Source organism: Phalacrocorax aristotelis, chromosome 7 (assembly GCF_949628215.1).
Source record: "Phalacrocorax aristotelis chromosome 7, bGulAri2.1, whole genome shotgun sequence".
Classification (NCBI taxonomy): Eukaryota; Metazoa; Chordata; class Aves; order Suliformes; family Phalacrocoracidae; genus Phalacrocorax; species Phalacrocorax aristotelis.
In genome coordinates, this window is record NC_134282.1 from 20,537,624 (window position 1) to 20,563,429 (window position 25,806).

The 25,806-nt window shown below is 40.7% G+C and overlaps 1 protein-coding gene across 5 annotated transcripts in view; it reads left to right on the forward strand.

Annotated features, from left to right (window-relative positions):
• Positions 1 to 25,806, forward strand: part of DOCK10 (dedicator of cytokinesis 10) — a 166,075-nt gene that overhangs the window by 54,320 nt on the left and 85,949 nt on the right. For all 5 annotated transcript variants that reach the window (XM_075099205.1, XM_075099206.1, XM_075099209.1 and 2 more), the window contains exons 2-4: positions 7,822 to 7,941; positions 15,903 to 15,992; positions 25,157 to 25,239. In XM_075099205.1, the coding sequence (XP_074955306.1) occupies positions 7,822 to 7,941; positions 15,903 to 15,992; positions 25,157 to 25,239 (293 nt within the window). The remainder of the gene's footprint in view (positions 1 to 7,821; positions 7,942 to 15,902; positions 15,993 to 25,156; positions 25,240 to 25,806) is intronic.

The following is a 25,806-nucleotide window of genomic DNA, read 5'->3' on the forward strand; positions in this document are numbered from 1 at the left end:
AGTACTCACTGTTTAGAAGCTGTCATTTTTGACATTTTGAGAAGCCAATACATGAAATCTAATTTAAAAACTTAGCAGTTTCTTTAGAGGTCTTGCTGTCAGTGGCATGGTGATTTTTAGTAATTTTCTGGCTAAATGAAATTTGTTTATCTCCTTCCTAAAAAGGTTTCTAGCTACTGTATAAATACAGAGGACAAGTTGTTTTCTTACCTTGAATATTTTGCAGACTGTATTGGTAGTTTTGTCTGATGTCTAAAATGGCAAGTGCTAGTCATTGAAGATGCACGTGTGTACATGCCCATGCATATACCTTCCAGATTAAGAAAGCACAGCAGCCAGGCTACATTGCCAGGTGTATAATCGTGGTTGGGAAACAGAATTTAGGAAACACATAATGACTAAGCAGAGTGTAGCATGAAGCATCCCCTCCCTCCTCCCAGCATGGATGCTTTGCTCAACCAGCAGTCCTGTGTGTCTTGTGCATTTTAACCATGAGTGAGATAGTTTTACGAGGCCTAGTGCTTTCAAAATTCATAGCGAAAGCAACAATAAATTCTAACTTGAGAAAAAAAAGGTAGTAGAAAAAGTAGGTCGCTCCTAGTTGCCTGAGAACAGGTCTCTGTGGTTTGAGTAGTCTTAACCCTGGTTGCTCATCAGCTTGCTGGAGAAGTTAGGTGTCTGCGTGCCACTGAAGTCTCTGGCTGCAGCTGGTCCATCAGTTAAAATGAAAATTATCTGAGTTAGCTCATCCAGATGAGTGTTTCCATTTTTCAAATATTTAACACACTGAATTCTGTTAGTCACTTTTAAAGCTGGAAAATATGCAAAGTAGACCTTATAGATTTTGATCCACAAAACAATGGTAATTTCCAATGTAAGCAATTAGGTTTCATCCCATCCCAGCTGTATTTGTACAGAGTAAGTCTCATTTAGTCAAGCAAATCCCTTATTGGTGTCAATCAGGATTTTCTTTGAATAAAGAAGCTTTCCTGAAAGAAAATGACTTTTTACTTTCTTCATCACCAGGCGGGCCTTCTGCAGGTTTCCCTGATTTTGCACTGCTTAAGCTGGTAGGTGCTATAGCGTTTTGGAAACTAATTTCTGAATCACTAGGAATTTGGGCATTTGAATCTTTTTGTAATTCTTTGCAACTTCCTCTGTATCAGAATCTTGTGGGAACTGGCAATCCCGTTCATGAAATTTATTGGCATATCAGCTTCACTGCTGATGCTAAAGGGTGTATCAGTTCTGCTGTGCAGCCCTGAAAGATTGGCTGGATTCTTTCCAAGTGCAATTCTCTAAGGCTTACTGAAAGACATGACAAATTAACCATTCTGGACCTGATGAGTGTGTTTTAGGGTGGAGAGGAAGGGGTGTCATAGAAAATTTTCTTTGTACCACTAATTAAGAAATTTGTTGATTGTGGATTCACATACTGAGCCCAAATTTAGCCTTTGTAATGTGGCCAAGGAGTTTGTTGACTGTAAATAGATGCACACCAGGCCAAGCAACCATAAAGTGGAGAGATCTAAATTAAAAGGAGGGACCATCTGCCTGCTGGTTCTGGCTGTGCTTTCCTGTCCTTTCCCCAAATACCTTTTGCAGACCCTGAATTTCCTCCCTTGTGCTTGAAATGCAAAACTAATTTTCCTTAAAGAAAATCCATTACATGATGTGGAGTGCATTGGGAGTGGAGAGAGGGCAGGCCTGTGGGGTGAGAGTGTTTTGAGTTGATGAGACCCGTCACTCCCAGCTCAGCTGCTTGCAGGTGTTGGGGGCACCATAATCCCTGCGTGGCTGTGCTGTCTGTGCCCACTGGGTACAAACGCTGCTGTGGGACTTGCTGCCAGGAGAGTATTGGGTCATCTGGCTTCTCGCCCATGATCTTACCTGGTGGGGGAAAAAGGTGTGCCCAGTGAAGATACCCTTCCCATGGAAGTCACCCCAGACATCACATTGCTGTACTGCCTAATGATGAATAGAGATGTACATTGGTCCTGCAAAAAAGCAAAAGTTTTGGTGACTCCATAAAAAGTGAATGGTTTTCTAGCCCCAGTTCAGCTCCTTGAATATTCAGGCAGCTGTGTCTAACATGCCTCAGAGGTGCTGGGCAGTCTGTATCACTAGTATGTGTGAAGACAGGGTTAAATTCAGTCTTTACACTACACCGTCTCCAAAAGTCACGGAGTCCTGACTGTTCTTTAGCTTCAGTTTGGACAGGCTTGGCAGAGAAATATTTAATTTAAATTGGCCCACCCTGGAGAAGTAAAATTAACTGCATATATTAACCATGTAAAAAAATCTGATGTATTATGCCAGAGACGGTATTTAAGAAGAACAAGAAGTGTGAGAAACACTTCACATTGTTGTCATCCCAGAAAGTAATTTAATTTGCTGTTGTGAGTTTTAGGAGGGTTGGGCTTGGTTAATAGTATCATTGAGAAGCCTATAAAAAAAATGAAGGAAGGTGGTGCTGTTATTTCAGTAACTGGCCCTTTCTCTTGTAAGTCTGCCCATTTCAGCATTTCAAATGTATACAAGAATTAATTATAATTTTAGACAAGCCATAGCCCATATGAAATATAAACTCAGAGTCCTGCTTTATCTTGACCAATCTGGCCATCACAACTCTTTTGGCTCTTTTTATGAACATTCAGTGCATCCTCCTGTCATGAAGATATTTTAGTCAGGTAACTGAAGTCCATCAGCTTAAATTCTTTCTGTGTATCTGTTTCTTTTTTTTTTTTTTCTTCCTGGCATGGGGAAGGGAAGAAATTAATTTAAATATCTGCATTAATTTCAATAAATTTCAGATACTCAGGATTTGGTGTCAGGGAATAATATGTCATTAAAGCATTAGAAAATCATAGCATTTGGTCTACTTTATTTTTAGAATGGGGAAGTGTTTGGGATGACTATCCAGAGACTATTGGTCTCACTTACATCATTTCCTCCTTTAGTGAGTGTTCACAGAAATACGACTTCAGGAGGATGATATAAGTCATTTTATCCTATAATTATGAAGAGAGATGGGTACTAGCATCAATGCACAATGTCTGTGCAGCTGGAGGCAAGCCAGGTACCATATCTGTTTCTGGAAAATCTAAATTTATGTGGTTATTTTTCGTCATTATTACTGGGAAAAATAATGCTTTTGTACCTAGACCAGAAGACGATGGCAATCAAGCCATATGTCACTGTTGGAATCTGGGCTGTTTCACCCATGAGAAATTAAGTAGTTATTCCTCTGTGATGTTGGCTCTGGCGCTCATTAAAGATCTCTTCAGTATTTAAAAAGTTTGGAAAAGTTGTCTCAACATACAGAAGTATGCTCTGCAACACTATCAGGGTGTGAAGTAAATGGTACTGCTGTAATTGTTGTAGCAGGTGAGGAGTCGGAGAGTGCCTTTTTACTAGATGTATTCACAATCGTTTCAGTACAACTAAATGTAATTCATTACTCACTTGAGATAGAGAATATAAAAAGCATTATAAAAATCCAAGCCAGCATAATTCAATCTTGGCACAGATTGCTAGGTTGGTCTGTTTCCAAAAAGAACAGAGAAGTTAAATTGAGAAGAGGCAGCACTATGGTTATTGAATTAGCTTTAAATCAGCCCTACTCATTTAGAAATCTCTGCTAGTGCTCACAGGGAGAAATTTGCTAATCCCAACATCGCTGCTTCTGTCTGTGATGAGAAAACTGAGCAACCATTCCATGCCTTCTAGAGATAAACTGCTAACTAAATCAGCTGCTGCTTCCCATCATAAATGCGGTACTAAGCATTGCAGTTCTAAGCTTTGCCAGATCCAAAGTACTGGTTCTACAAAGGGTGGAGTTGGTGTCCACGTTACACAGTCTTAAGGTTTGTAAGAACATGCAGAATTGATAGAAGCATCATGTGTATTATACTGTCATGCATGATGTTGGTAAGGAATGGACTAGATTATCTCTGCAGTCAGTATATTGACAAGGATGGGCTCTTACTTGCATCTCTAATTTATGGGAGTTGGCATAATATGTATGACAATAATACAGTATCGCATTTTGTACAGGATTTTGCTGTAAGGCCATGAAAAGAATGGCATTTGTCATTGTGTCTATAGAAATATTGAAGCGCTTCAATGAAAAGTTTTGGAGTAATTTTCCTAAGGTCACACCTGCTTACGTTTAGTTACGTTTCAGAGGTGTAAACTTTCTCATAAGACTTCTCTGTTAACATCTGTGAAAATGTTTCCATTGTATCATGCTCTTTGCAGCACTGAGAGCAAGAGTATTAGTGCTGTGGGAACAGTGATGCTCATGCACTTTATATGTTTGCTTCAGGGTTTTCTCAACCCGCATTCTTGTCTCATGTAAATGACCTTGCAGCTGTCAAGAAGTTTACCCCTGGAGTGTTTCAGACAGCTATCAGGAACGGCTTTCCAAGTGCTGCAAGTTTCTGAAAAGAGAGGCCAATGTGACATAGCTTACCCTGCCTCCACCTGCAGCTGAACATTTGTGTGATGTTAATTTTGAAGCAGATGCATCTGTGCTCACCCCAACCTTGCAGGGATTTCCAGGGGGAAGAAGGAATACCTCTTCATTCTGCCAGTCCCGCAAAAGGGGTAGTTTCCATTGGCACAGAGAACCCTCAAATGCTGCATGTTTTTATGGGATTCCCCCGTATTTCAAGGGAAGTCCCAAGATTTGTGGGATTCCCCAGCTTTTTCTTAGCCTATGACTTCAAAAGCAAGGTGGCTACTCATGTCATTTGCTTAGTTTGTTTTCTTAAGAGATTTTGAAAGCTGACATTCATGACATCTCCAAGGAGTATCTGACCTAGATTAATATTGTGTTGACACGTCGCTGGTTTTGAAGAGTGGACATTTATGGTTTCAGTGGCATATCTAACCTATTAAAAGTTGAGATTGTTGCAAAACTATTACCCTAACAGTATTTGCTGTAGGAAGGGAGGGTTCTCGGTGTACTCAATGTCACAACCTTTCTGCAGAAAACGTACATGTTTTAGTGAAACCACTACACAGGAAAAATGCCTGCATGAAACACTTGCACCTCATAAATGTCAGTCCGTGGATTTTTTCACTTTTGAGTTTTTTCTTGTAAGTGGGTTGCTATAAGGTTTCCTACTGAAGGCAGCAGTTACACTACTACAAGTTTACGTTCTGCTAAACTTGGACTGAGTGAACTTTGTTCCAGCGTGGGCATCGTTCCCAAAAAGAGTGGTATAGCAGAGATGGTACACTCTGTGTGCACTGGTGTTTCATATTTTAACTCCTCAAAGCTTATGTCTACATAGGAATATTTAATAGAGAGACACAATGGTAGACTTAATGAAGGAGAGTCTAAAACCCATGGCTAAATGATACTGGGGTGACTCAACATAACTTGAAAGGAAACGAGAACAAGCTGTGCATGGTGAGATGGATGAATGAGCCCATTACGTTCCTGTGGGGAGCTGCTGTCAGTAAACGGCAGACTGAAACCTCACTAAAGAACATGGCTGCTACTCAACCTGAGTGTTTCTTTGGCAGGACTGGATATTAATGTGTCAACTGCTACTTGCCAGGGCCAAGTACCAGCTTGGGATGGTCTAATTTAACGTGGCTAGGTTAATATGAAGTCTCATATGTCCCAGTGTGGTGCCTTGTCTTACCAGAACACCACACGCTGGTATACAGTCCTGTCACAGAATCTAAATTAAACTTTAAAGCTGTTTCTTCCCATTTGGGCTTTTTTTTTAACAGTGGCCTTCCTCTAGACAAGTTTCTTTTTTCTGTTAAGCAATCGCAAGTTATTTCTAATTCAACCTCCCTTTTATAATTCTAAGGCAAGATGGACAACAGTCCATGTACATCTCCAGATTCATCTAGGAAGGAATCTAGCACCGCATCTGTGTGTCAGAATCCCTTTTTATTTTATTCAAACAGATAGATCTTTTAGTTGTTCCCTGGGAGTTGGTGGTTAAAGATACACCATATTTAGGTCAAGTATTGCTTCTCTTTCCTCCCTCTCCCTTGCATCCCACAGCAACATTCATGAACCAGTTTCTCTGGGAAATAGCTTTCAAAAAAAGTTCTGTTTATTTCTGTTACGTGTTGATCTTGTCTATCTTTTTCAAGTCTTTAATGTCTCAGCATCAGTAGATAGTGCTTTTGGGCTGTGAATGTTAAATACTAATGATTTTTAGAAGTTTATTAACACTTAAGCTGGCAAACGGGACTAAGAGAGTTAATAGACTGAGAGGAGAGTTAATAGATAGAACTGTTGAAGGAACAGCTCCAACTTTTTAAATTGCATCTACATCCTTGGAGGTTTTCAAGACTCATCTGGACAAGCTCCCAAGCAGCCAGATCCAACTTGCCCTGCTTTGAGCAGGGAGTTGGAGTAGATGACCTGCAGAGGTCCTGAGTTATTCTGTGATCCTATCACAAGCTGTTCAGCAGTTGAATAACTTTCTAGGAACATGTGTGGCCCAGTGTTTTAGTGTCTTTTGTGTGGCTGTGTTACTGATACCTAATTAAACTTTTCATAGATGCATTTGATACCAAATGGAGTCTTGAACTTAATATACAAGGGAAACAATGTTCACAAGAGCTGGGAAGAAATCTTGAGGTGGATGTAACTCCTGAAAAAAAACAGTAACTCTCTAGAATGAAGTCAAGAGAAAGAGGCTTGTGTATTTGGAACATTACAGGTATAATGGACCATATGTGAATGATATATATAAAATCAAATATGATGGACAAATATGAGATTGTCCATTGGAGAAATTTGTTTTATGAAGATATGAAAGGGTTTTTTCCCTAATACACTGTGGGTTTGGTTTAGGGAAGGAGGGAGGGAAACTTCATATTATTCTGGATAGCACAGTGCAGGAACAGTGGGCAAAATACAACCTACTTAATGCCCACTATTACATCAGACTGAAAAAGTGTTCTGCAGAAGTGTTTCTGCATTTGCTTTCCACTAGTGTCCTTTTATTTCTCATCACGTTCTTTTTCCATCCCTTCTAGCAGTTCTCTTGCCCTTTCTCATTTACTCTTTCTGATGCTTAAGTCTTTTAATTAAGCAAATGTTGTCACTGTAATACATGACTCTTTGTTTGTTTAATGTATTCTAGCATGTCAGATGGGCTTCTTTTTTTCTGTTTTCGGGTTGTATTTTGAGAGAGTGTGACTTTTCTTTTGTTAGGCTGTTCCTATGGTGGTTTCTTATTTTAGCACTGTTTGGGGCAATAATAGTACTGTTATTATAACACTAATACTGTTTCTAACAAGAGAAACCATTGGTATGAGTTCCAGATAATTTATTCCAGGAGAATAACCTTGGATTATTACCAATTAAAACAATGTGGTGGCACTCACAAGCTACCAGCAGTTAATGAGGTGGGACTATGTAAGACAGTGAAGAAATTAGTAGGTTACTTATTCTGAAACATATTAGCTCAAAGTTCCGTTCAAATTGTGTCTGTTTGCCTACACGTATTTACGGAGACAGTGAAGAGTGTTCCTGAGAATGACAGGTAAGTTAATGTGGTGGGTTTGGTCTCTGTAATGAGCTGACAGATTGCTTTTGAGTTGTCAGATTGCTTTTGAGTTGTCAGATGGAGAGTGACTGTTACAACTGGCCCAGCTTCCTCACTTCCACTGCTCTTGTGTGAGCTCGACTGCAAAAAGCTGGGAAGAAGGGGTGGGGGAGAGAAGTTACTGATTCCTTTGTGTAAAAAAGGAAAAATGCAACAGATCTCAGTTTATAAAGGGAGAGGAAAGCAAATCTGAGTGTAGGGAGATTACCTGATCTTTTCTTTATTTCCACAGCAAGAAAAACCCAAACTGTTGGAGCCTTTGGATTATGAAGCTGTTATCACAGAGATTGAAAAAAATATTGGGGATAACCAGTTTAAGGATCTGATATTATTCCCCGATGATGACTTTTCAGTAAGTACAAGACAAATATGTATTATTCTTTCCCTTAGGTTTGTCTGTTTGTTTATTTTATCTTCATTTCTAGAGAGAGAGTCATAAGTTGCCTAAGGGCTCTCTAAGATTTTCTTAATTTATGCATAATGCCTTACTTCCCTCCCACCAAATTTACTCTGCTTTCTTTTTTCCTCTGATGTTTGTATATGAATGAATTTACTGTTCAGAATCAGGTAAAGCTCAAAGCCCTGGTTGTTCCCAAATATATTTCAGGAACTCAGAAAACATGTTATTCCATAATATATACTTCTCTGTTTGCTCAGCACAGTGGTAGTTTGGCCAGTGCTGGAATCTCTCCCTGCTATTATAATCTAATTTAATCACACTTCCTTAACTTACCTTCAGTCTTTCTGATCCTATTCTGTTTAATGTATTTGGCTGCGAGAATTAGACAGCCATGATTCCTGGCCTTCTGCTCAAAGTCAGACTTCTTAGAGGCTGTGACATATTTCCAATCTGTGCTGTTGTTGACATTAGATTGCATGAGAAAGATAAATCCAGATGGACTTGATTTTTGTTTGGTTTTGGGGTTGCCTTAAATTCTCCACTGGGGTTTGGGATCTGGCATCCTGAGTGATGGGGGGGCGTAGAGTCCCCAGTGCTGGGGCAGGCTCCCAAGGTGGGATGCTGACAGGCTGTGGATACCAAACCCCGCAGCCGTGGAGCTGCCTGACCTCATCCTGGGTTCACCATTGCTTGTCCTGGCAAGCTGCAAAGAAATAGAGAACCTGGAAGTCCAAGGCAGCCCTCACCGCAGTGGTGATGGGGCAGCTCAGGAGGGCAGGGGCTGGCGGCTGGGGAGGCGTGCTGCCAGGCAAGTAAGCTGGCAGATTGCCTGCATCTTATAGCAACTTCAAAATCAACCGATCCCTGTAAAAGATTCAGATTTTGATGAATAGGCATTCTGTAATGGAAATATATTTCAATTTGTGACCAATTGTAACTGCTCTGTGAGGGCCCTTCCCATCAGCTCATAGCACTGCTACTGTCCCGTGGGGCTGGCTAAGTCTAATCGACTGATTTGTTTTACTAAATGGCTCTATTTCCTTGGTGACATTAACTGAGTTAATGTGCTCATGGCATTGAGAGAAAACTAAACAGAATAGATTTCTCATTACTGTTAATTCCTTTATCCATTTTGCACATTCATGAATTTATGAAATTGAAATTTAGCATTGTAAAGCTGACTAGACATACTGCGTGCTGTCACAAGGCCCTTGAGCCCCTTGATTTAGAGTAACTGAGCTCAAGTCAGTGGAGGAAACCCTCTCAGTGAAAGAAGAATCATGTCCTACTGCTCAAGACTTCTGCCTGTCAAACCATATTTTCATATCCTTATTTTCATTTCATTTTGAGCAGTTGCTGACTAGCTTTTAGTAGCCACTTCTATTTTGCTTCCTCTGTGTTATGCTTTGCAACTACTCTGCATGATCTATTTAAATAAAAGAAGAAGAAGAAGAAAAAAAATTAAGACAGATGAGAGAGGTACTTGCATAGTAAGGTGGCCTGTACTCTCAAAAGAGCAGAGGCAGTGGTAGGTAGGGTCCATACCCTTGCAACAAACCTGCCTCTTTTCTTTGTTATCTTCTGTTCAAGTCAGCTGCAGTAACAAGAGCCTATGCCACCAGACAGGACTGCAGAGCTTTCATAGCATACAGGTTTTTCAGCTGCAGCATGCCTATTTATAACCCTGTTCCTTCCTGCTGAAATATCACCTGTGCACAAAAGTCTGGGTCAGCCATTTGAGTAGAAAGAGATCCACATCTGACTGAATTAGGAGGTGCTCAGGCTGGCTCTGAGTGTTATTTAATGTGATAATGCCCCAGGAAATGGGGGATGTTACTGTTTAAGTCCTAATGATTACAATTGCTTCAGACTTCGTGGCTCAGTGTTGATGCAGCCCCAGTTTGGGCATGTGTGTTAGCACTTCCTATGGGCAAAACTCTCTTCAGAGTGAAACCCACCAAAAGAATTAGCTGAGGGCAGTAAGTGTAAAAGAAAGTTCTGCTTTTAATAATGGCTTCCCATTTCTGGATCTGTAGTATTCACTGCACGAATCAGATATGGGTCGGTTATCATCAAGCTGCTGTACTGTCTGGTCTTTTGTTTCGTCTTGGAATTGCTTTCTCTCTTTGAATGCAATTCAAAGCGAATGCAGTTATTCTCACAAGACTTTTTTTTGGTCATTTCCAACATCTTACGGGAAGTCTGTGGAACAGCAAAGAATTCTTGGTCTCAATCTGAACCTGATAGACTATATTTCTCCATGTCCCTGCATTTCAACAGAAGAATACAAGATGTATACATTAAAGACGAATCCTTTGGTTTTACTCCAGCTGGGGAAAAGATGCTTCACTTTTTGTAACTGTGCTTAATAATCCTTTTTAAAAAAAATCGATTCACATTAGTTCTAATTTTTACTTTCCTAGCAATGCTTTGCCTGCTAACTCTCCTCCTGCCTGCCCAAAGTCCAATTTCCCTTTAAGAAAAAGCATGTCAGCTCAGCTTCATTTTTCACCTGCTCCTGGATACCGTGAATAAATTACCCTTCTGTTGCTGTGCTGTGAAATAATGGCCAGTGGATATTTCTGCAGCAATACAGCAACTGTGTGGAGGAAGGATCTGCAGAGCCTCACAGGAGCTCCCTGTCACATGAGTACACGGTTGCACTGTATTTCTTGAGGGTAGTAAGTGGGAGTTGATGAGCTTCCTGTTATGCATGCAAAAATGCATGCTTGGTGGTGATGCTGGTAGGTTTGCATCCTCACCATTGGGTTACCGTGGTCCGTTCACCTTCGGTTCCCCAGACCTGGCCACACTCTCCCTTGACAACTGGAACTGCTGTTGTCTGGCATTCCTATTACTCACTTTCCGCCTACGTGTTTACCAGAATGGAGGTCATGAAAGAAGTGTGACAACTTCCTTCAGATTGGTCTCCCTCTCACCCTTAATCTTTCACATCTTAGTCTTGTATGGATTTGTTGTCACACATTTGTACTTCTGCTCCTAAGCACCTTCATGTATCCAGGCAAAAGGCTTTCTGTATCCTTTCATAAGTACTTTTTAATCCTTTCTTCATGTTGCCATCCTTAGAAAATTCACTGTACCCCCAGCAGCCTCTTTTCAAATCTCTCCAGGATCTCAAGTCTTGCGTAGGGAGGGCACCAATGATCCTTAGTGGCAACAGGCTCAGGACCCCTTTGCCTAATACCTTTGCTTGTGTGGAGGTTTAGTAACTAAATATGTTAGCAGTGTGTTGATAAATATAAGTTAGTTGTCATAACAGGGGAGCTGAAAGTATTTAGTATGTACTTAATTTTGAGAGGGCATAGAAGCATGTTAAACTCTCTGGGCTGTGAAAATTTGTTCCTCCTTCTCTCCCCATGTACTGTTTTTTAAATCTCTGAAAAGTGGAACTCAGGCTTTCTTAAATTAACTGTGTAAATATGGCTGAATAATAGAAATAATAATTCATTGCCTAAATTTAGGACAGGTGTTAAGATCGCAAAGCTCACCTGCGTACTGCAAAACCTATTGCAGTTCAATCTGACATGTGTTCCTGGCTCTTCTGGGCTCCACGGTGCCCTCCAGGTATCCTAGAGGCCTTAGAAGAGGGGCTGAGCTGTGCAGTGCTGATACTCTCCATTGCTGCAGATGTGACTGTTCCCAGGCCTTTTTTTTAGCTCTGAACAAGGAAGAGCCAAAATGTCCCTATATTTCAGATTGTGAAACCTCTGCTATCTAGATGTTATACAGGGACAAAAGTTGTTTGTTCGGATACAGAAGTTCACAACAGAACCAGATGCATCTTTAAGGGGAGAGGGCAAGAGCAAGCAACAATACTGCCTCTTCACATTAAATAAATCACATGTGCCATTGGGGCAGCTCTAAGCGCAGGACTTGGAGCCTTCTGGGAAATAACCGTGTAAACCTGACTGTTATTTCTAAGATCAGAAGAGTTACAGTGCTGAGATCATGGGTTATTTACAGTAGCACATGACTGATCTCCCACTTTCCCATGTGATAGGCAGTATCTGCTCATCCTTAGAGAAGCAGAAATTGAGTCCATTATTCTCATGACTAATGAGATATGGGTATCCTTGACGTGCAAGTTTGCATTGGTTAGGAGGAGCAGGAAGGCAAGAGGTATTTAGACTTAGAGGGATGCACTACAATTATTTAAATAGAGAGAGCTAATGCAGCCAGCAAAGCAAACACTGTGTGGGCAAAGCATAGCCTCTCACACCGAACATGATTCAGTTGGTGATGGTGCAAAATCTGTCCTTTAAATGTGCTTTGTCCTTGCTTTCCTTTCGCTTTGCCCCCATGCACGTACCCCCTCAATGAGGTCTGTGCTGGGACTGCAGGCAGCAGCCTGTCAGGAGCCCTGTATAGCGACAGCATTTGCACAGTGGTATTTGTACAGCCAAGTTGCATCTTATCCTGCTTTTTAATTTGATGGACTAATTCATTACAGTTTTTGGTAATGTTAAGTAAACCTGTTTACTTGGATGAAAATGGTGCTGAGCAGCTTTTCTTTAGAGAGATTGAATCTAAGCATTAACATACAGGAACATTTCTGCCCGTGTGTGGTTAGTTCTCTTAGAAGGGCTGCCTTTTCAGGAAGTAAATATAATGATTTTTGATGCATCCATCTAAAGATTTAACCACTGGTAACATGCTTTCAGACTAAAAGCTATTTGAATAGATTCAGAGTAAAAACGTCTGAAATGGCTAATGGAGTTTGAACTCCATTTTCAAATACTAAACTGACCGTGTCAGTGGGAGGTAGACACTATCTGAACATGTTATTCCAAATCAATCATTGATAAGGAGCAATATTAACTTGTGGCTTTCTCTGTAGAACGTGGATGTAGCAAGAGAGGGCACTTAATTAAATTGCACCTTACAACTAATAAAGCACTGGGGACCAAGAGTTTATGCAAATAAGACAGCCTCACTGAGTGCCGGAAATCATTGTTGGATATAGGATATTTATATAAAATAGATTAAAAAAATAATTCAGAAGAATTACGGAACTTAAGGTTTTAGGCTGATAACCTGCATTATTTGATTATCACAGTTTGCACACAGAAATGTAAAGATAGTTGGCCTATTTGATCTGAGCAATTGCTATGATTGCATAAATATTAGAAAATAAGGCTGCATTCAAACCACACTTACAAATGCTGAATTTTGTAAATAAAATCCTTTTTTTTTTGATGATGCTTTCAGAAGCACTTAGTCTGTTGTTCAAATTTAGTTGTTTTCTGAAGTAAAAAGGTTTTGGTGAATACGTGCTATGCCTGATCAGCCTTTAACAGTTAACTTTGGAAGTAATCAGCTATGAACAGGAAGTGTTTTTGTGGCAAGGGTTTTGCAGCTAAGTGGTTAAACATAACTAATTCTCAGAAGGGAAGTGCTTTGTAGTTTTTAAAACAAGTTTAAATATAACAATACACAAGATTTTCCATATCCCCATTCTACATAAATAAACCTGTGATATTCTTTGGCAAAGCCTGCAAATATGACAAGCCCAATGTTACCCGATTTCTCTGTTTGCATGGTTGTTTCTTTCAAGTGCAGTGTTGTTGAAAAGGAAAGTGGGGGAGCGTACCACAGGTGACACAGTGGGCTTAAGTTACATGTCTTGTTTAGATAGTCTTTTTAATGAGCTGTGTAAGGGAAGGGAGGCACAGAGACCCCATTAAGGCAAATGTTATCTGTCTTTGTCACTCTGTTACTATCAGTTGACAAGAGGTGTTGCATTAGGTAAAAAATTTGACTTACTGTGTGTCTTAACTAAAAAAAATACTGGAAACTATCTTCTGCATAATACATGGGGCAGGTAAGTTTTGTTATGTGCAAGCAGAAGGGGTTGTTGGTCTCTGCAGCTGAGCCACCAGCCTGACAGGGTCAGTGTGAGGTACAGAGTGCATCACACATCTCTTATCTTGTGGCCTCCTACTCTGCCTTAGTCTGGAAACAGCAGCCGATTTGCAGTGGTGATATCACGGAAGGATGGTGTGTGTGCTTTGTGGCTGCGGCTGCTGGCAGCAGGGCCCCACCCCCGGGAAGAACTGTGTGAGTTGGACCTCAGGGGCACCCAGGGGTTTTCAGCTGTGCTCAGGGATTGCATCTTCTCGGCACCACTTAAAAAAGAGGACTTAAAATGTCATATATGCATGAAGTAAAAGTAATAAAGTGCGTTCCAGAGACTGTGGGTACTGCTGGGAAGTCCCTAAGCAACCAAGGATTCAGATATCTTTACTGTTATTAAATGTGGCCTGAAAATTCATACTTCTCCGTCTGCTGTCTCTTTTACTCATAGGCGAAATGATTGTGTGAATCTCCACTGGACACAGGCTTTGGTAAAACAGCTGGGTAGAGCCCAGGAACCCGTGTTTAGGAAACAGCACTTAGTTTGTCAGGATAACAGGGTTTTTTCACTTTGTGGTGTCTACAAGGCAGCATAGATATCTGTGGGAGCCAAAGTGTTTTGATCACGCAGTATCCTGACCTATCCAGATGAAACAGAAAAAGTTTGGGAATCCCATGACTTTTGCATCTTCCTGAGTGATACATGACTTTCTTTCATAATTGCTCATAAGGGAAGTGGTGGAGGGGAATCAGTGTGGTCTGTGTAAGCTGTAAGGAAAAATACAGTCAGTAATATCCAGGCAATTGTTGTGTAGAGTCCGGGTGCTTCGATTTGTAGGGGGAAAAAACCCATCACTTTTCAGTTTGAGACTGGGAGGAAAACCTCCAGGGACACGGTAGATACTGCTGGCTTCAGTAAGTAGTGGTGGTTCATACTAAACCGGTTATATGTCATAGGCCTTCCTCTGGAAATCATGTGCCTTTCTGTAATGGCAGAGAAAATGAGCTTGGGAGATGAGATTTGTCTTGATTTCAGTTCTTCATTGTCTTCAGTGGTGGAGTTACTCCATTGTAACTGAGAGCATAATCTGGTCTGCTGGGGTTTGTGTTTGTTTTCCCCTCATGGCAGAGAAAATGAGCAGCCAGATTTGTGGATTAATTCAAAATACCCCAAAGCTTCTTCTCATGACTTTTGCAAAGTGGCTGCCTCGCCTGTCCTCAGCATGGAGGCCCTGGGTCTCACAGAGGAGCACGCTGGTGGCCCTGGCCTCTCGTTGGCCTGGTGGAAACTAAAGGAAGCTTGGCTCCTTGTGGAGACCACCTGGAAATCCACTTCTCTGTGTGGTTTCCTGCTGTGGGGCCTGACAAGCCAGCTCAGTGAGGAGCTGCTTTCAAAAAACATGGCTTAATTTGTGCAGCATCTGTTGAGTCTGAAAGGAGGTTGCAGAAAGTGTCAGCAGTCCTGTGTTAATCCTGCTCTGTTGCCTGTACCCACGGATGGAAATGCCCCACTGAGAAGCTGTTGCCTGGTTCCACTTGCTTTCCAGCCATCAAGCTGTCCTGTGGCAGTCCTTTTGCAACTTACTGGGAAGACTCTCTACTCTGCTCCTCTCCTTCCAAAAGAGTCAAATCTTTTAGTTCTGTTTCCACATTCCTTGCTAAAAAGGCATGAGGTGCAGAGGGAAGTGGGAGAAGCAAGTAATGCTGTTGGATTTGGCATATATATCTGGGAGAGGATGTAGGCAAGACTTGATTTTTTTTGTTTTAATCAGAAACCTCAGAGACTGAAGCAAGTTTTCTTGGAACAACTTTGTTCCCAGAAATATATTCAAACACTGCCCTTGCTTGTAATTAATGCTTTAGCTGATAGTATTGAATAGCATGTGTGGGCAGGAGCTGGGTTGTAGTTGTTGGTGTGCATGTGTATTGGCTGCATGACAGATTAAAAAATGCAAGCCATAGTAATAAGGTTCTTAACCTCTTTGTGATACAAAACTGCTGTTCCGTCACTCTAATTTGCTTTTTTTGTTTATTGTCAGACAGATACAATTTCACTGGAAATCAGGACGCTGTATCCTTCTGTACCTGAAGATGCAGAACAAAAAGCAGAAAATTTATTTGTTAAAGAGGTAAATATCTAGTGTGTGTGTCCTTTCATTTTAAATAAAACCAAGGGTTTGGGGGAGGCTTGGTATCATTATAATTAACATATTTTTCCTTTTAATATTGTTTAGATGATTTGAATCAGGTTTGAATTTTGGAGGCCAGAAGGAGGGGGAGGGTTAACAGCATATCTGCAAATTCCTATTCTGAGATGTTTTATCTAGAAAAATCACAAATGCACTGAATCGGCCTCTCATTCTACTGTTTTCCAGCTGCATTCTTTGTCACTACTAGTTCGCTGATATTGATGTTGGTATTTTCACATGAGTGCTAATCATTGGTGATCTGAATGGGCTTTGCACTTTGAAAATATTGATGTCTTTCCAAAAAAGATAACTATTTGACACTGTAGACCGTTAGTTATTACAAGGTATGTATCTTGTTTGGAGATGTATCTTATAGCTGTCTGAGGAGTAGTTGAATGTGACGACTATTCGCATAGTATCTGAGGAGTAGAGAGAAATGAAGGATGCACAGGGGTTTATGTTTATTGTCAGTATTTAAAGTCTGCTCGACCTTCATAGTAGAAGGTCGAGCAAAGTTCTTCCAAGGCAGTTAGAGCCCCACCAGGAGGGATTAATTGCTCTACCTTTAAAAAAAAGCTATAGTTGTATTGTTTCCATACCTGATCTCAGATTGGAGAAGATTGCTCTTCCTGCTACCTTGGGGATATTTCAGGTTTTCACTGGTTTTATTACTTTGAAGGACATTGAACAGTGCAGCCAGCACCCCCAAAGGAAGTTGAACCTTCCCTATCTTTCACTAGACATGTAAAGTATAGCTCATCTTTTGTATTAACAAAACAGATTTATGAACCCAAATTTTCAGCCAGCTTCTATAAGGGATATAATTCCAAGCACTTGTAATTAGCATGTGATGTGTGTGTTCTCTGCCTTTTTTTCATAGATCGGGATTTTTTACAGCTGGCTTCCCGGTTTGAATGAGTATGGGCTATTTCATATGCACTGTAACTGCAAGATAATTTGTGGAGGAGAAGTCAGTTGCAGACACAGATATTAGAAAAAATCAAATGCAGGATTAGGCAGAAATGTAGCTGTTGAATTGTATGCAGCGTGGTGTTTTACAGGCTGGCCCTATTTCTCTCCAGCAGCTCTAGAAAGAGCAATAACAACTTACTGCCAGCTCAAATTGCCTGAATTTTGCCATCTTTCTTAATCTGACAGTAGGGTTAAAAGATAACACAGCTTGTGGAATTATCTTCCTTCCCAGAAGCCTCGCTGCCCTTTCAGCACTTTGGGGTCTGCTTTTTATTGTAAGGTTCCACAAGTTGCAAAGCCAGCACTGTGCTCATGGCTTTACAGAGAAAGTGGTGGGTCTAAAAATGGAACATAGTACACAGTGTCTGGGAATCATTACAGCTGAGTACTCCAAGGGGATGCTAATGACAACCTGGTAAAATACATATTGAGCAGATCTATTAGCTTTGTCTGCAATACCAGCGAGCCAAGGAGAGGGGGAGAGAGGAGTAAAGCAGTGGAAAGAAACAGTGCTACCAGAACTAAGCCTGTGCACGGAATAGTAGCAGGATAAGACCCTCTTTTAAAGTAGTAATGCATATGTTCCACTTTGCCACAAAGCCAAAAGCTGTATATAAAATAAATTAAGCTCCAGGGAGAGGTTGGTTTCTACTCCAAAATCAAGTAAAACTGAGCATGGGGTGTTATGAAGATGTGCGATTGTAGTCCACCACAGCAATTGCACAAATCCGTACTGATGCAGCGCCAGGCTGCTGTGTTCCAGGCTTGTGTTCAGCTCTTCTGGATAGATGTGGCGGAGTGGAGTTTGTGACCTTCACTTCTTTTTTGGAGCTGTGAAAAAGCCGTCACTTTATTCAGTGAAGGAGTCCTCTCTTTCTTCAAATATACTATGATATTGTGAACAGTGAAGGCATCCATCTTGTACATACTTGACTATCTGTTGGTCAGCTGGACTTGTAACAGCCCAGCATCAAATCTCTCATTCCTGATCGGACTGTTGGGGAAACTGTACAAAGGCAATGTACAGCTTCATTTTGCTGAAGCCATTTTTGTGTTCCCCACAAGTGGTAACGGCTGTCTCTGACCACTAGTGTACATTACACTATCTTAGTAGTTTAGCAAGTTGCAAGAAGGAGCAAGTCAGGTAACTACAAATGAAGGGTCTGCTATCAAATGTGAAACTAATTTCTGCGTATGGCGCAGTGTGAGGACGTGGTAGTGAAACTATTTCAAGAGCTCAGATCCATGAATATCCTGTTTCAACCCTCTGGACGTTTGGTGGTGGTCAGATGGTCTCATCTATAAGGTACTGCTAGTCACTTAAAAGGGTTGTCAGAAGTCTGCAACAATGCCTTACAACCCTGTCTGTCTCTTCCTGGGTGTTTGTTTCCTACTGGTGACAGTAGAAAGGCTTTACTTTCACTTCTAGCTCTTTCATTGCTTGAGTCCTTCAAGGAGCAGGTTTTTTTCTGCCGTCCTTACCAAAATCCATACACATGACAGCTTGGGGATTTGATCAGAGGCCCTTTGCTCAGGTGATAGTAAACAGTACTTACCAGGCACGCCAGGATGGCTTGATTGCCTGTGCAGTATTGGTTTATGGATGCAAGAGAGCTGACAAGCCTGATTAAGACAGATGAGGCTGAGGTTGCTGAGGCAAGCTTTCAGTACGGATAGCATTTGATGCTGTCTACCTGTAGTGGAAGCTTTGTGCCTCTACTTGTCTAACTCAGTTCTCCCTATACTGCTTTTAGATTCCTCAATAATCAAAAACTTTCACTGTTGGTGATGTTCAGATGTTACAGTAATGGGTGAGGCAGAAGAATTTACTTTAAATAAAATGTCTAACCTCCTTTCTGTTGAAACTGTAAAGTGAATATTTAAAAAAAAAATTAAGGTAATTTGAATAAATAAATAGTCCTTTGGTAACTAAACATTTTCTGTAGGATGCAAAGAGAATACATATTTACATTTTATGATTGATTAATATCTGAGTCCCTTTATTAATTTATACCTAATTATTAGGTATATTCTAAAGGTAATGCTTTGTGAATCTATCATTCCTATACCTGTAGTCATCTTAGGATATTTTTCTTGTGGATTTTTCCACCTTAACTTTTCTTAGGCAGGAGGAGCTTGAGGAAATAAATTAGGTTCCAAGAAAAGCGAAGTTTCCAAAAACTTTTAAAGCCAGAATAAAATTGTCTTTAGTGTTTATTTTTCCTGAGTGTTGCTGACTTCCTTGAATTCTGCGCTGTACCATGCTGCTTCCTCCCAAATTCTGAATTTTCTCACTCCTCAGAGTCTGCTGCATGTATTTATGCCAGTCAGCATTGTCCTCATAGTCCATAATTTTCCCAAATAGAAACATTGACTCCACAAGAAACAAAGTAAAATTATTCCTTTTAGACAGTGAAAACATTCCTAATATCACCTTTCCTCACTCTGTGTTCCTGAACATGCAGATCAAATGGCAATCCTTGGGATTGTTCCCACATTTCATTTGGAGATATAAAGCGATAGTGCATTTTGTGATTCAAAGCTTCATTTAGTTTGAGGAACTTAATACGTTGCAATTAGGTAGCTTTAATCCCTTATTGGTTTGCATCAAGTCGGTATTTTCAGAAAGTGTGCATGCGTATACACACACATGCATACTATTTGTGTGTTTGTATCTATGTGAATGAAAGTTTAGGTACATATAGGGGAAAAATAATTCAGAGAGTAAATAAATATTAGCTGTCAACTGTCCTTTCTTAAATGAGTTAAAACCAGATGATCCCTCTGAAAATGGTACTTGTTACTTGGATATGTTTTTGGGAAGCATGTTTGCAGAGGGGCTGGCCCCACAATTGAGGAGGCGTGTGCTGGGACTGTGCAGGGGCAGAAGGAGGATGGAGCGGCTTGCTGCAGAGCTTCCCTGGGTTATGCAGTGCAATTGTGTAAAATAAGCCCAAAGGGGCTTTTGAGGAGCTGTCTCATCCCTCCCGGGCAGACCAGATACCTCTTGACCCATCCATCCTTTTTGCTTCAGTAGTCTGATCCAACGGCCATGGCTGCTACAGGAAGGGCTCCTTTGGTGATTTGCTGGGCCTTGCATCAGCTTGCAAGTGCCATCATTGCTGGTCTCATCTGTATTCTAGCAAAGGTGGTGGAGTTCGTGTTGTGTTCTTAATCCTATTGCTACCATTCGTTCTGCTGTGCACTTCTTACTGGTCGCTGAGGCAGATAGCCTGCTGTCGTGCAGATGGGCTGTTTGGGGCTTGTTAGTATTATCAAAGGGCCAACTTGCGTAGGTTCAGGTCAGGCCTGTCTCCTTCAGAAATCTGCTGGCCCTCTTGAGCTATGTTCGAGCTCACTTGTAGCTTTAAAAGTGATTGTAGAGCCAATTGCCTCTTTCAAATCATGGACATCTAGGCAGTTGTCACCTTAGCAACCTGTTGGAAAAAGCCTGGGAATAGAGGCTAGTTGTTAATGGCATGTGACCTGATTGTGTCCTGCCTGCGACGCCTGCAATCTGCCAGCGCATTGAGCAGGGGAGTCTGAGCTAAACCCAGAACAGAGTATACTAATGGCACTCTGCACATGCAGCATTACTTAAACCTGTTGAGTGACTCTATGTTTTATGTCGGATTATGGTGTTTTAACTTATGGAAATGACTGTTAAAGATGAGGACAATGAAGGAACAAGTTTGCTGGGGAGAGCTGTTGAGACTGAGCTTTCCTGCACCCCAGTGTTGGCTCCTTTTCATTTGTGGGTGTAATTGTAGTCCTCACACTTCGTCCTTAGAGCAGTAGGGACTATGCTGGCTGAAAAGCACTACATCAAAATGAAATAACAGTGTAGAATATTGAAATTTCAATTGATGGATGAGGTAGTTCGTTTTGTCTGCTATAGTACAGTGTTCACATGGATGCCTCTTAACTTTCCTGTGTAGATTTTCTAGATACAAAATTTGGAGTTGTCACTTGTAGTAAGTTTTTAGAGTCCTCATCATTCATCTGGGGGATTTTTTTTATTTGAGATTTTGCAGGTTGTGTCTACAGGATCTGTAAGTAATTATTAAATGAGTTTTATTAATCATAACGTTAAGAGCTGCAGCCTTTTGTACAACTGAAAGTGTTTGTGTCTCCATACAGTTGATTTCTGAGGCTTTTTTATTTACAGGCTAATCTACATTGCTTTTACATAGTTCAAAGTCAAATTAAAATGGGAACTCCTGTTGGTAAATGTCACAAAGTTAGTTTTACTATTGCTCATGACAGTGTAGATTTCCCCAACTTGAAAATCTAAGTGCTTTCAATACTTTAAAGAACTGTAGTGTCAGGACAATGACTTACGTTATTAAAGGACAGTGGGTCTTTTGATAGAATAAGAGGTAAATACTTTTTAAAAAATGTTTAATACTTTTAAATAATAGTGTGTTTTAATGTTTCGGTTTGTTACATTGCTGTGTCACTGGACTTTACTGTATGTGTGAACTGTGTTAATTTGGTAACAGCTTCGAGAGCCCCAAAATGAAAGTCTGGGTTGCTAGTAGCTAGTCATGAGATTGCTGTGCTTTTTGCGGGTATAAGGGAGCAGGGGTACGCCTTGGGTGGAGAGCTGAACTTCAAGCCAGGGTGATCACACTGCCTTCCCCCTTCCCAGATCCCACACGCTGCCTTTGGTTGTTACAGCAGAGGTCGCAGGAGGGAGAAGCAGTTGGGAAGGCTTCATGAGCAGTGCCATGCATGTCTCCAGTCACAGCTCAGAGCACAGAGCCATCTCTGCAGCTTCCCTGTTAGCACTGTGGCCACATCCAGCTCTGGAAGGTCTTTTGCTTTCTGTTTCCAAGCTCCCATTCTCTTTTCCTTTATGGTTTTGTGTTTTGGTTTTTTTTTTTCTTTTCTCCAAAAGGTTGATTTGTATTGCCGGGTAAATCTTTAAGTGCCTCTTTCACTGTGGTAGTCGTCATGCTGTCAATGCCAGAAGCAGAACTAAGAAGTTACAGGTGGAAAAAGCTTGCAGGATTGTCTGTCTCTCTAAGGAAAAATTAGGCCAGCTAGGCAACAAGTCAAAAAAAAAAAAAAAAAAAAAAACCTGAATTTGATAGGGCCCTTGGGAATGGGCTGTGCAGCCTGCCTGGTCAACAAGGCAGTAGGAAAGTTCATGCAAATATGTGCCAACCCTCCCACGTCCCAAAGCTTCCATTTCTCCGTCTATATTTTACCTCCCCCACAGTCCACTTGAGCTCGACAGCCCCTGCACTGGTGCCTCCGCTCTTTGTCAGGAACAGTAGGATCCAGCTCTGGCCTCTTGATGAAGCCTCTGCCTCTAGAAAGGTTTTTTTATGCTTCTCAAATTAGGTTTGCAGGTATATTTTTTTCGTTGCTAAAATTCAATTTCCAATAATAGTTCCCCGTTAAAAAAAAATAAAATCATTAGAAGTCAGTATAGTCAGCAGAAGGATTTGAGTTTTAGTTGTGATATTATGAATAGAAAATGCTGTAACTTTTTTAACTAGATCTAGTTTACAATGGATAGCTGCAACAAGCTAGTTCAAGAACAGCATTAGCTGTTGCACTGAATTGGCTTGCCTTTTGTGAATTTACTGAATGATACTGAATGTGCTGCTTGTCCCCTTTGATTTTTATTTTGATTAGCTTTTTCTTCAAGGAGCACAATAAACCTTTATCGTTCTAAGCTAAAATACTGTGGATTGCTCTATACGTTATTCAAAACTGGTTTTTTTGAACACATCAGCCTATAATGTTTTCAATAAAAGCCTGCGTTGAGAATTCTCTGTGGGCTTTAATTGCATCTGCTAAGTAGAATACTTAGTAATGAAAGTACCACAGAGAAAAAGTGGTCCTTTCTGTAGAAGGTTCAGTTGGGTTACGTTTGCCAAGCAGAAAGTGAGTGAAGTCTGAATTGGAGGGTCTGTGCTCACCCTCTCAGTGTTCAATGAATGAGCTTTTCATTGGCTCATGTAGGACAGAGTTTGCTACTCTTGTAGGAGTATTCTTATAGCCCAGGTGACTATCAAATAGTTTTAACTAAAACTTAGATTACATAAATACAAGAGTGACCAAGTTGTTTTATGAAGAGTCACAAAACAGAAATGTGGGGTTTTTTTTCCCACCCCTCTATTGAAAGGTAAAGTGCAAACAACATTGGAGTGGTGTAAGGACACGGTTGTCAGGGGTAGGCTTTGGACCTGACCCTGTGAGGTGCAGAGGTAGCCAGTTATAATGCTAGTATTATGTTCATCTTCAGAGAATATGTGATTATTTTATATTGGCTAATGGTCACACTTTAATAACTTTAATAATAACAGTTTATGACAGACCAGAAAGTAGATGCTAGATCTGCATGGAATGTGTTAACTGCAGACTGCCTTTGGTTGTGCTGAACTGCTCAGTTCAGTGTCAGGGTGAGAGAGGACTGCCGATAGATGTGCACCCACTTCCTTGCTGCCTTTCCCATACTCTAAAACAAAGCAAGCTGTCACAGAAGACTGTGAGCACACCCAAGATGATTTCCTAAATTAATCTGTGGCTACATACTCTGCATGTTTTACATGAGATTTAAAAAGATTATTTGTTAAGCCAATACTGAGTAATTCAGAAAACACCACCTTTAAGCTTTCAGCCCATGTCAGTTTTCGCTCCGGGAGCCTGATAATCCCCTCTCTGTCCCTCTGAGGCAGAGACTGCTGTGCAAGCAATGACTCCCATGGGAGCTTTGGAAGAGGCTAGCAGGGAAGAGAGGGAATGCTTCCCATTGGAGGAGTACTGATTTATCCTGTCCCTTTGTTGCCTTTTTTCCTACTTCTTCTGCATAGCTTTTTGTATTTAAATACCATCTCTGATCTGTCCTTTATTCCATTCTCATTGTCTCCTGGAGTCTTATCCTTCCCATGATTTTCTGTGAGACTGTCTTTCTGTTCCCACCTCAGATTTGTTTCAATGCTGCTTCTTTCTCTACCGTAGATCTCCACCGTTTTCCTTCTTGATGTGTCTTTTTATCCCTGTGGTCTTTGGCAGTAGCTCCTACTGTTAGGTTGTAGGCTTGATCCCTCTCTTTTTTTCCTGTCCATCTCACATGGGCTGGTGCAAACATTCAAGTAGAGTATGGGGAGAAAACAATACAAAACTGGGTTAAATTCTTCAGCATGCCATACAAGTATCCATTTGCTTTTTACACTGTAGGAAGAATTACTGGAAATTCTGACATTGTGTCATTTTTCTTGTTGTAGATGTGTACCTTATCACTACACATTTCATGCATCTTGCTGCCTTTAAAAATGTCATGTTGTGTTTAATTGCGCTGATAAAAGTTCTGCATCGAGTAAATGGCACGGTTATTCTGGTCTGTTTGACAGGATAGCAAAGCCCTTTGGTATAGTCTTTCATCATGCCTGGTTCCCTTATTTAATGGAGGTTGGTTTATTAAGAACAATTGCAAAAAATTAATGCAAAAACAGCAAGAAGTTTTTTAGAAAAGAAAAACTACAAGGGGATGTTGAGATGACTGAACAAATTCAGTGTGGAAGGGAAATTGAGACTCTGGTGAGAAATGATAGTCCTGTTAATATACGTCTGAATGTTGTTGAGAGGGTTAAAGGCCAATCCCTAAGGGCAGAACAAGAAGTAGAGGGCTTGTGCAACAAGGAGGAATAAAAAGAGTAGGGCAAATGTATTTACAGTGGAAGGCTTAAGTAATGAAACAGGATGCAAACTAAAACGTATAATTAACGTCCATGGAGAAAGTCTAGCTCTTCCTAGAAAGGTTGGACTACATGATCCCTGAGGTCCCTTCCAACCTGTGATTCTGTGAATATAATGATACTTCCTACAGAGTAGATGAGAATCAGTAAAATCTGTTACACTGCTATCAGCCTCCTCCTCAATCTTGTATGATTCAGTGCATTTGATTTAAAGGGGAAATTGTGCTTCAAAATGTGGAAACGTATGAGACTGACCTTCCTTTAAGAACTGTGCACTCAGCTATAAAAGAGAAGAATATGTTCTCTAGCACAAAGGACTCCCTCAGATCTTTCTTCATTCTCTAGCCTTCTTGAGTCTAAACAGTTGTAGTAATTCCATTGTTGTTGTTTGTTTTTTTGTTTGTTTGTTTTTCTCTTTAGGCTTGTAAATACTACAGTTCCCAGTGGCATGTTGTGAACTACAAATATGAACAGTATTCAGACGACTTTCGACATTTACCACAGTAAGATCTAGCATAAGTTGTTCTTTTATTTTTTCCTATTCAGTTTGTGTCATTTTGTTGAGCTTTGCCTATATTTGCACTTTCCTTTGTCTTAACATGGTCTGCTTGTTTTACCGTATTTATATTGCCTTGCATTTTTAAAAAGGGGAAGAACAGGTCCTTTAGCAAAACTTCAAGACTCTGCAGAATGCACGAGTATCAACAAACTCTGTTAGTGCTGATTCAAATACTTACAAGCGCATTTGTATATTCAAAGCACAGTTGATGCAGGAAAGCTGGCTTTCTGTTTTCCCTAATAATACATAAATGCCACTCACCTTTAACTGGGATTACTTCTCCTTTTAGTCACCCTATGTAACAAAGGATTAAGATTTCATTTAGTGCTTTATAGCTGCACCATACAGAAGAACTGGGTGTGATGTGTACAGCATGCACTGATGCAGCACTGGTGATAAAAGGCTGCAGAAATGTGCAGGTGCCTGGGTAAGCAGGCATTCCTTCTGTGCCTGGAGGCGGTACCTTAAAATCAGTATAAAGCTGCCAGGAGGAGAAGGAACAAGTTCCTTG